Raw genomic sequence first — 12141 nt, forward strand, 5'->3', positions numbered from 1 at the left:
GTGCGGAAATTTACCTTTAGCCAGCGGGTGGTTAATTGCTGGAACAAACTTCCATCTGTCGTTGTTGGAAGTTGATAGGTTGAATAAATTTAAGGAGGAACTGGACAGGCATTTGGAGGGAATGGTGTGATTATTATTTTTTTTTATTTTTTTTTTTTTAGCTGATGTTGCATAAGCTCATACACTTGCTTTCTTGCATCACATGCCACTACTACTACTATTTTCAGAGTAGGAAAAAAGGTTTTTGGATTTGATGTAGGTTTTAAGTAAATTTGGGGGGGGGGAGTAGGAATTTGGTGGAAATTAGATGAATTAAAATTAGAATTTAGGACAAGTATAGGGCAAGGTACTAAAATGAAGATAGGGAAGGGATAAAGAGTAATGAAATAAAAACAAAAATAGCGATAGATTGAGGATAGTTGGAATGTTCCTATCGCCCTCGTACTGCACTAATAGCTTTACGAATGGGGAAAAAAGGTAGAAGTAGAAAGATAAAAAGTATAGAAAAAGATATTAAACATACTGGGTTAGCCAGGGTTGTAAACCTGACCATGTATCTATATTTACGTTAGTTGACATCACATTTTTGCTATAAAAAAAAAATAATAAATAAATAATTTTTAATCCTGCACTGGATGAAAATTTTTTTTTCCCTCTCTCGCCTTCCTTTTCATCTGTCTTTATTCAGCATGGCATATTCCTATACGGTATGATTTTTTATTATTTTTTTTCCCACACAACGCATACTGGCACATACACATACAGACACACAGAGTCTGTGAAAACTGAACAGAGCAGCGAGGCGAAGTTGAACTTTTTTTCTAGCAGACACCCATACAAAAACACACAAAAAAACTGTTCGGCGATGAAGCTACTTTCACCCATGACGGTATCAACAACACCTGTAACTCTCATAGGTGGTCTCATAGGTAGATGAAAGGCTATATGCCACTGTAGAAACAAATTTTCAGTATTGCTTCTCTGTAAACGTGTGGTGCAATATCATTGACAATCAGTTGATTGGGCCTGTTGTGTTAAAAAATCATCTTACAGGGCCCATTTACCTAGAATTTCTGCAAAATGAACTTCCACTGCTATTGGAGGATGTTCCTTTGGCTACAAGGATTGGTATGTACTTTCAGCATGACAGAGCTCCTACACATTATACCCGTCTGGTGATACAATACGTAAATCGAACTTTCCCTGAACAGTGGATCGGCTGCGGTGGTACCGTTCATTGGCCACCAAGGTCCCAGACCTCACTCTGCTAGATTTTTATTTGTGGGGTGGATGAAAAGTGCAGTATACAAAGACAAGGTTGAAAAAGACAAATTGTTCGCTCGCATTTTGGATAGTGCTGCCCTCATAAAGGAATGCCAAAGCAACCTCAGAAGAACATGTCATATTACCACAAGAGTTGCAAAGTGCATTGAGGTTGGCAGTGGGATTTTCAAACACTTGTTCTGAACCAGAAAAAATTTGTAAATTATTTGTGTTTTGTATCATTTAAAAAGTCAATAAATACAAACAATAAGTCATTTGTCATTCTTTAATGGCTTTGTGCATGCCAGTTTCAAAACAGCTGTATCTCCATATCCATTTTATTGGACACGTTTATGTGAGCTTTTTCACTCAGAATAATTGATACTATAACTTTCCAAAATATTTACTATTCCTCCTGAATTTAAAATAAATTTATTAAAATAATAAATAGTATCTACATAAAATACTGAAACAGATAAAATATAAGATAAAAGCAGTAAAATACAATAAAATATGGACAAAGCTAATAAAATATACAGAGAGACTAAATGCCTCTTCATCAACTTAGTCAATTAATGATGTATTGCAGTATATATACATTGGTTAAGACAGCAAAAGTCAACTGAGCATGATCATGCATCACGAGTCTGGTGTTGGTAGAGCAGAATTACATATACGTGATGATCGTAAACTATTCACATGATTGTCATGAAGCACTGCACATAACTAGCAATAATAGTACCATGAATCGCACTAGGGGAGTGTGCTTGCACCCCATTATGGAATCTACTGTTTTGCAGTGCAATGAGTGCTGGCGATTGCCGTTAAATGGTGTATTGCAATATATATAAATATATATATATCGGTTAAGACAGCAAAAGTCACCTGAGCATGACATACGTCACAAGTCTGGTGGAAGACATTTGCATCTGGAAGCCTTGGATTTGTAATGCAGTATGGTGTAGTGCCGAATTACCTAAAGTTCTGTTAAATTGTTCTGAAAGGCTTTGCTTTGGTGGAGACATCATGCTATATCCATTGCAACTCTAGCTCCTTGTACTAGCATTTCTGTTCTTGGCAGCTCTTTGCGCTGCTGGCTTTCCAACAGACTGTGAACAGATGTAGCTCTTTCCAATGAAGTTTCGACTTTGTCTGAAATTTAATTATATGTATATTTATTTTTTATGAAATTTGATTATTCTCAGTTTGTTAATATCAATCTTTTCTCGTCATGGAAGATTTTCCCTCCCTGTACTTGGGCAAACAGGAGAGGGAGTATATCAGAGTACTGTTAAATTATGTGTAACTGACAGCGGGGTTCCCATTGGTTGATTGGGACTTAATAAATAAAAAAATAAAATAAAAATTGTGTTGGTAGAACAGAATTACATTTACATGATGATCGCCAGCAGTCGCGCACTGCAAAACAGATTTCATTATGAGGTGCAAGTGCACTCCCCTATTGCGATTCATGGTACTATTACTGCTAGCTATGTGCAGTGCTTCATGACATAATCACGTGAATAGTCGACGATCATCATGTATATGTAATTCTACTCTACCAACACCAGACTCGTGATGCATGATCATGCTCAGTTGACTTTTGCTGTTTTAACCAATGAAGAGGCACTTTGTCTCGAAAGCTATTGTATATTTTATTAGTTCTGATATTCCCTGTCAGAGACTTGGTAATTTGGAATCTCCTCTTTTCGATCTTCTCTGGCTTAAAATTTCTCTACCTCATTGTGTCAAATTCATCTGTTGTCTCTACCGTTCTCCCAACTCCACTAATCACTTGGAGCTCTTTGACTTCCTCTCTTTGCAACTTGACTTTCTCCAGTACAACTTTCCTAACAGCAAAGTAATTTTCCTTGGTGATTTTAATGTTCACAACTCCAGCTGGTCGAGATGCTGCAGCTTTTGCAATTTCTGATGACCCATACAGCCAACACGCTTGATCTTTTTCTCACAAGCAACCCTTCTGAGTACATGGTCGAAGTGAGTGGTCCTTTAGGTACCTCAGATCAAACGTGGTGATTGTCTCTTCTCCAATGGAACCTTTATCTCATGGCTATTCCCAACCTTGTATTGTTTGGCATTACAAGAATACAAAATGGGATGACCTGTGAGATTTTTTTTTCCTTGGTCGGATTACTGTTTCAAAACTTCTGATGTCAATGTTAGCTCAGATCGTGTCAGTGAAATTATTCTTGTAGGAATGGAATCCTTTATTCCACACTCCACTTTAAAATCTCGTACTTTATCTAAACCTTGGTTTTCCAATAAATGTGCTAAGGTTGTTCAAGAGAAGAATGTAACTTATCGTAATTGGCTTGTTTCCAATTCTTCAGCTTCATTTTCTGCCTACACTAAAGCTTGCAACAATTGTAAAGCAGTTATTAATCAGTGCAAACTAGATTTTGACAGGCTAAGATTAGAAAACTTGCTTCTTGCCCTAATGGTAGGCGAGCATTCTGGTCTAGCTATTGGCCGCAACTTTTGCCCATCTCTGCTCCCACCTCTGTCCAAATCAGATGGTTCTGTTGTCACTTCAGCCAAGGATAAAGCTGACCTGCTAGCATCCCATTTTTCTTCCAACTCTTGTATTAATGATCTTCGTAAAACACCTCCCACCATTCCCAACACGCTCCATTCAATGCCTCCTGTGGTCTTCTGTCAAAAGGATGTCAGAAGGATTTTGACAAATCTCAATGCTAAGAAAGCTCCAGGTCCTGATGGTATTTCTCCACTTGTTCTCAAAAGCTGTGCTCCTGAACTTACTCCTGTTCTTTGCCGCCTTTTTTCATTTTCTTATTCCAAAGGTGTTTGGAATAAGAAAGTGTTAGATGGCTCTCTGTCTTCTAACTTCTCCACTAATGCTGGTGTCCCCAAAGTTCAATTCTTTCTCCCACTCTTTTCCTCTTGTATATTAATGACCTTCTTCCATTAACTGGAAAACTCATCCATAGTTTTGCTGATGATAGCACATTGCATTCCACTTTCCATTTTAACTTCTCAAATATCTGCTACCAATTCCTTAAAATGCCAATCTCCAGGTAATTCTCCAGTGGGGTAAAGACAACTTAGTTGATTTCAATCCTTCTAAAACTGAGTCTAGTCTTATATCTTGCAAAAAGGATTCTTCTGCCCCTATGCTTATCTTTGGTGACACTCCGATTTCTAGGCAAAATGATATATCTCTTTTGGGGATTACCCTGACTTATAATCTCTCTTGGCACAAGCACATTACAAATATTGCTTCCTCTGCATCTAAAAAATTTGGTTTTCTCTTTTGCTTTTGGCATTACTTTTCTTCTAAACAGCTGTTCACTCTGTACAAATCACATCTGCCCTACCATGGAATATTGTTCCCACATCTGGGGTGGTGCCCCCCAAGACTTCTCTCAGGCTTCTAGATTCCATTCAGAAGAGGGCAGTTAGGTTAATTAATGACTCCTCTCTAACAGTCTCTCTCCACTCTCTGTCTCATAGACGTACTGTTTCTGCTGCATGCCTTTTCTACAGATACTTCCATGGGCATTGTTCTTCTGAATTGGTTTCTATAATTCCTTCCTGCTCTCTTTTTCAAAACTGTCCGAACATGTGCCGCCACCAGCCAACATTTATTTACTGTCAAACTTCAAACTCACAGAACCAACTTTTCATCTTCTTTGTTTATTCATTCAACTGCCGTTTTCTGGAACAACCTTCCTTCATACGAATTTCCTGAAAATTACAGTCTACAAAAATTTAAGTCTAATGTCAACAAATATCTTCTTTCATCTTCTCAACCTCCAACCTAAGCATGGTACTAAGTACTACAGGTTCTAATACCTCATGTTTAGGGTTTTTATAAAAAAAAAGTTTTATCTATATTTTATTGTATTTTAACACCACTTTTATCTTATATTTTATCTGTTTTAGTATTTTAAGTAGATATTATTTTAAATTTACGTTAATTCAGTTTGTGGGTCATCGCTAGAAAGTTTTGTGATATGCAACCCTTAGCTCAAGGCTCGTTTTCCTGTGTGTGTGTGTGTGTGTGTGTGTGTGTGTGTGTGTGTGTGTGTGTGTGTGTGTGTGTGTGTGTGAAAACACTGGGTTTTCTGACAATAAAATTCAAAAGTTTAAAACAACTCAATTTTATTCTTATTTTTACATATATACAGCAGACTCTATTTACCTGAATCAGAATAATAACCGGGACACTTCATGACTCCATATAATAAAAAAAATCAACCAGAAATCATAAAATTCAAGTAATAACTAGGAGATGTTTTGCATGTCTAAATAAGTGACAAGCAGGGCGTTATAAAGTCGTCATTGGTTATCTTGCTGCCCCTACTGTCTTAACACCTGACGATAAAAAAAAAAAAAGAAAAAATGTTTAGTTTGTTTTAGTGTGTCGCTTCGATTGCTCTGTTTTGTTGCACTGCAAAGAGAAAAATTGTTTCGTCAGGGATAACGAAAGAATTTTTTTTTTTGTTTAGAAATCGCGAAAATGATGGATAAACGCAAACAAGTTGCACTTTCAATTAAACAAAAACTTGAAAATCAAAAATTTGAATACGGTGCATCCATTTAATCTCTAATGAACCATTATAATGTTGGTGACCAAACCATACACGACATCATAAAAAAATAAAGGGAAGCTATTAGATTTAAAATCAACATAAAAAAAAATAAAGGTAAGCATCGTATTGGACACACGAGTAGTGTATGGTAAGTTTTTTACCTATCGCCATATTTTTTACGTAGGTTGCGGAACAGTTTTGGATATGCTATACTGTAGTAAGTCCCTGACTTATGTAACTTCGAACTTATGTTAATTTTTTTTCACTCAATTTTTTTCTTTTTTAGGATTGTAAAATTTAAAACAGACTAATAATAATAAGCAATTAATAAAGATGATCACGGCACGCACAAATTGCACAAAATTTATTTAGGTTTTTTTTTTTATATGGCTGAAGATTTCAGTGAAGGGGACACACATTTCACCATAATAACGTAAAATCCCACAGAATTCCAGCTATCGGTATTATCACAAATGCAGTATGATCGAGTTTACTACCCATTATACCCGTTTTTAATGAATTGCAGTAACAGAAAAGCTCAATAACTCAGACTACAAATTGTTTTATGGTAGTGACCTCCAGAAAGGTGTGTTAGTAAAATGTGAGCTCGCATGGGGTGATAATAGTGAGTTTTTGCCTTAATCCTGTGAAATTCTTTACATAAAATTTCATTTTGACCGTTATCATGGTGCCGACTAAGAGAATAAGTGAGAGCGGTACTAGTAAATCTAAAAAAAAAAAAAAAAAAAAAAAAAGGAAAGCGATCGATTCAGATTAGAAAATTAAAATGAGGATGTTTGAAAATGGTAAAACATGAACAAGTATCGTGCGGAATTTAGCTTTGTCAGTGTCAACAGTGAACACAATAATAAAGGAAAAAGACAGAATACAAGAAGCGGTGAAGAGATCAGCACCAATGAAGTAAACTATGATAACCAAGGCTACGAAATACATATCAGTTTTTACTGTACAATTTCTCCTTTAACGTTTTCTTTTCATATGTGCCACTCCAACAACTTCACCGCTCTCCCCAGATAAAGTTTTTAATTGAACTAATTAAAAATATACAACTATTTTTCTATATATACAGGGTGTCTCAAAAATATTGGTACAAACATTTAGTGGCGGTAGATCACATCTAAAGGAATGTGAATCGCATAGGAACCCATAACCGGAAACGTCACCATAAGTCGGTACATGGCGCCGTTCATCAGTTCGCGAGAGGGAAAATTTCTGGTTTACTCATTCAAGCAGTAGTCGCCGCACGAAGAGCATTCATCGATATACGAAATGTGAGCTAGCAGACATTCACCTAGTGTATGGATTAGCAGAGGGCCCACACGGTGTGTGCCCCCATGCAGCATAACATCGCTTCGCAATAAATGTGGGCAGGTATGGTCGGTGATTGCTTAGTCGGCCCATACTAGTTACCATCCCGCATGAACTTTGCTAAATATCGGATCTTTCTTGAACAAGTTCTACCAGGGTTACTTGACGATGTTCCAGCAAATGTGAGACATAACATTTGGTTTCAACATGACGGGGCGCCTGCCCATTATGGAAGGTGTATTCGTGACCATTTGAACAGGCATTTTGGGCGTCGATGGGTTGGCCGTGGTGGACCCGTTGCCTGGCCCCCGTGCTCACCTGATTTATCGAGCCTTGATTTTTTTCTGTTGCATCCATTATAGGTTCCAGATTCCTTTGATCTGGTCGGATGCCATCTGCACTCACCCCGTGACCTAAGTAATTTGTTTCTGATTTAAAGAATTTGCACTTGCTCATTGTCAGCTTGATATTGTGTCCTAAAATGTTTGAACACTAATTCCAATTTTCTGAGGTACTCTTCAAAGGATGTGGAGGTGACTAGAATATCACCAAGATACCAAAAAATGTCCTCTCATTTGAGTGCTTTCTTTTGGGCTGTTGAGCAGTCCAAACGACAACCTTTTATATCCAAATAGAATAAGATGCTGTGAGCTGGGTGCAGTTTCGATCTGCATGAAGCCAGAAAGCATATCCATAACCAAGAAATGTTTTGCGTTAGCCGATAAGCTCAAATTTCTGATGTACTCTGAATCGAGAAGCTGCCTGTTCTCATCTTGGCATTCCGTTTTTGGTGATCCACTTATTTAAAAACTTCTATCTCTTTGTTGAACTAAAACAGTTAGTTGGCACCACTCACTTGTAAAAGGGACAATAATAACCACATCCAAAAGTGCACCAACTTTCTTCTCTACTTCACACTAGAATGAAAATGGATTATATATGAGACAAACACTACCTTATCAATCATTGCCTTAGGAGTGCAATCCGCTGTAAGTGATTTTGCTGCTTACATTTATCTTTACACTGAAATGTGAAAATTTGTGTGTTGTATATTTGAAGTTGTATATTATATTTTTTAAATTGATGGGTACTTACTTGGAATACATTTTCTCATTGGGCTTAGTGGGTAAAAAGACATTGTTATTCATCCAGTATACAATATGGACCAGTGATTCTTTTATAACTCATTAAAATTGTTATTTAATTTATTAATTAAAACTTTGTAATTAAATTAAGACCTGGCTTGGTTTCATGGGTCCTTTTTTTGTCAGAAAATTGCTAGCCATATCTCTTGTCTAGGGAGTGCACCCCCTCTTGTTCCTTCACTGAGAGCCTGTAAAGTCATGCAGCAAGAGAAAGTTTGGCTTCAAGGTGATGTCTAGTGGTATATTGTTGCTGCAGATGATCTCTCTCTCCCCCCTCTCTCTCTCTCCCCCCCATAAGCCAGGTTCTAGGCCCATCTTTTTCAGCTGAGCGCATAAGGAGAATAAGGTTCCAAAGTTTAGCAGTCAGTGATTAGGCCAATGGTATAGAAACATGAGAAAAATTGGTGATGGCAAACTCATATAACAACGCAAACTTTAATAGTAATAACATAATAGCTACAACATAGATGAATATGAGTTAACATTCTTAACTAGCAAGCTAGATGCACTTGGAATGGATTCATAGGCTAGCTTCAGCTAATAAAGTTTGATACTAGCCTGTGGGGGCGCCTCCGTAGCCACGTGGGAAGGAGCAGCAGTGCGTAGCACACGCTTCTTGATTAGACCGGGGTTCGAGCCCGTCACCACCAAATACGGAGGATGTGGAAAGGTCAGGGAATGACCACCGCATATTCCCGGAGCAATATGGCCTTAGTTGCTAATGCTCCTAAAAAAAACCAAATAACCAAATAACCAACTAGCCTGTGGTTGAATAAGGAACTTTGCATGTTAGGTTTAAATAAATAAATAAATAAATAATTCCTACCAATTGGGTATCTGTGGTAGTGGCTACCACAGATACCCAATGATTAGACATTTTTGGAAGTCTTAGACAATAAATGATCTTTATAGGAAGAGCATTCTTACCAAATATATGGTGATAGTTCACACATAATGGACTTATGCAGCTTCTCCCATCTTCCCAAGGTGGCATCCTTCTTTTAGATTTTGAACTCTTCCCTCTGAGTAGTCTGCTCTTCTCTTATTTACTTGCATGCACAATCCAAAAAAAGGGGGCTTTTTTTTTTTTTTTTATTTATGTATTTAGAATGCACTTAAAACCCTGTTCCACATTGTTTTTTGCACTCCCCAAACTAATTTTTTTTTGCTTCTTAATTTATCCCTTCTCTTGTTATTATTTGGAACAACCTTCCTTTGTATGTATTTCCTGAAAATTACAAACTGCAGAAATTCATACTGCGGGTTCTAGTATCTTTCACATTTGAGTTTACTGTAAAAAAACTATTCACCACCACTGACATTCATTATTAGAATTCTTTCAAAAACTTGTATTATCAAATCTAATATCAGACATCATTAACTTCAACTTACAATGGGCATTGACTTGATTGAATGGCTAGTTCTTCCAGGCTCAGCTGTAGCAGATTTTAGCCCCTTGGTGCATATAATTGGAACTTGTCAAGCAAGGTTACAGATTCGGGTTAGATTCTGCTGTCATCAGCCCACTGAACTGGCACTTGCCAAGCAAGATTAGATTTAGGAAATGATTGACTGACCCAGGGTGTGCAAGGTAGTCAAAGTAGCTGTTGGCAGCCCAGAGAAGAATCTCAAAAACTTGACTTGTGAATAAGCAGATCAACAAACAACAAACAAGATTTTGCAACTCACAAGATTATCCTGTATTATTATTATTTATGAAAAGTAAGAGTATTTCCTTCATGTGTTTTTGTGACCATCAGGGCTTAACCTGACATAAATATATGAGTTCTGTTTGTGGCATGAATAGGAAAATCACCTGCATGTAATGGGGAAAAAAACCTATTTGTGCACAGTCATGTACAGCAACAAAGTTCTCATTAGAAACTTTCAAGTAGTATTACCTTTTTATAATATCAGTATGTACTATTTACTAACTTTTTCATTTTTTATGATATGCGGATAGTGGTTTAGTTTTGTTTCAGTTTATTTTTGGTATGCAGGCTGGAAAAGGTTTGTCCTTCCTGCTGTAGTGCTTATAAAATAGCATTAGCTATTTTATAACTTCATGCACTATAGCATTTTACATTAGACAACAATCCAGTTTTATCAGAGAATTGTCACTCAGCTACCTGCTCTTTGGTGGAAATTACTAAGCCCTAAAACAGGCTGTCATATCAGCTTTTCAGTAACAGTGGAGTAAACCTTCAATGATGCCATCTATTAAAAGAGTAATGCAATAAGGCAAATTGTAAGCTGAAGTTGTTCTGCTGCAATCATTAAGATCATTGCATTTTCTAGGGAGTTTAAACCCTTGCTAACCACAGAATTTGAGAACAGTTCAAGGAAGTACACTTATTGTAATTTTGAAATGGCTATTTAGCATTAGATATTTTTAAAAATTCAACAGGATGTTAATTATTTTATTTTTCCTTCAGGTGGATCCTCATCCTAGCCAACCACTTAGGGAAGCTGATAATGGAGACAGATGAGAGGGTGAACTCAAAAGTTTTTTTGGGATCACATTCTTATTGTTCCTGAAAGAGCTTTTGCTCTTGATGTTTGGTTATACTGACAGAAGCTGCCTTTGCTCTCGTGCACATGTCTTTCTGCTTCTTGTCAGCACTGTTACAACAGGGGTTGTTGCTGCTTCTGCATTATGAGATAATGCTTTTATTTTTAAGGTGAACTCTTCAAAAAAAATAATAAATAAATAAAATCCATGAGAATGAGAAAAATGAGAGATCATGAATTTATATCTCAAATCGATATGGGATAAAAGATTTAAATGAGTATTTGATATTACTGAAGAAAAAAGTTTCAGTATGTTAATATTGAGAAAGAAAAAAAAAACTATATATATATATATATCTCAGGAAATTGAGCCATAGCTATTACACTGCATTTAATTATTTTTATTGGAAGATGATCTGTGTAATGTACAGCTTGTGTTCATTTGAGCTAGATTTCTTCATTCCTTTTTAGTTTCAGTGCTCCTACAATTTTTAAAAAATATATGTAATAAGAGCAAAACAGATGCAGACTGCTGGTTTTAATCACATGTTTAATATAAATTGTACAGAAAATGTGATAATATGCAAAAAAAAAAAAAAAAATGACTAGCGTCCTTCACCTTGTCTTGATTTTTGTAATGTATATACATATATGATTCATTTGGTGTTATTAGGATTTTAATTAATAATTTAGTGTAATGAAGATTGAAAACTGTGGTACTTTTCACAGTTGAATTTCTAAAATACTTCTGAATCTCTATGTTATGTTAGTAAACCAATTATAGTTTTTAGACTTGGTTATCTAAAACATTTTAAATGTTTCCAGTATTTTATTTGTATAAATAGATGTGTGAAACCTATTGCAAAATTCTAGTATGCAAGTTATATAAAATTACTTTGAAAATTTAAATCATACCAAAATTTTTTTCAGTTATTTTATTTAATAAAATTACTGGTGAATATGTTCATATATAGAAATCCTCCATTTTCTGTGAAATGTGAAAATTTGTGTGTTGTATATTTGAAGTTGTATATTATATTTATTAAATTGATGGGTACTTACTTGGAATACATTCTCTCATTGGGCTTAGTGGGTAAAAAGACATTGTTATTCATCCAGTATACAATATGGACCAGTGATTCTTTTTATAACTCATTAAAATTGTTAGTTTGTTTAATGAATGAATAAATCATTTCTCTGAAGTTTGAATCTTGTTTATTGTGTAGCAAATAGCTTCAGCTTCACTAGCATTTATACTTGAAATTCTCATTAGTAGTAAAGAAGCCCAGTGCATGTGATATTTGTTTTTTGGGACTGAG

General features: G+C 35.9%; 1 protein-coding gene across 1 annotated transcript in view; it reads left to right on the top strand.

The window, feature by feature from the left end:
- LOC150090907 (arrestin domain-containing protein 3-like) overlaps positions 1–10989 on the top strand; it is a 229872-nt gene extending 218883 nt beyond the window's left edge. The window contains exon 8 of the mRNA XM_090380595.1: positions 10747–10989. Within this exon, the coding sequence (XP_090236721.1) occupies positions 10747–10800 (54 nt within the window). The 3' untranslated portion in view covers positions 10801–10989. The remainder of the gene's footprint in view (positions 1–10746) is intronic.
- The last annotated feature ends 1152 nt before the right edge of the window (positions 10990–12141 follow it).

Source organism: Mastigoproctus giganteus, chromosome 1 (genome assembly GCF_048544385.1).
Source record: "Mastigoproctus giganteus isolate SK-2022 chromosome 1, ASM4854438v1, whole genome shotgun sequence".
In the NCBI taxonomy this organism is placed as follows: Eukaryota; Metazoa; Arthropoda; class Arachnida; order Uropygi; family Thelyphonidae; genus Mastigoproctus; species Mastigoproctus giganteus.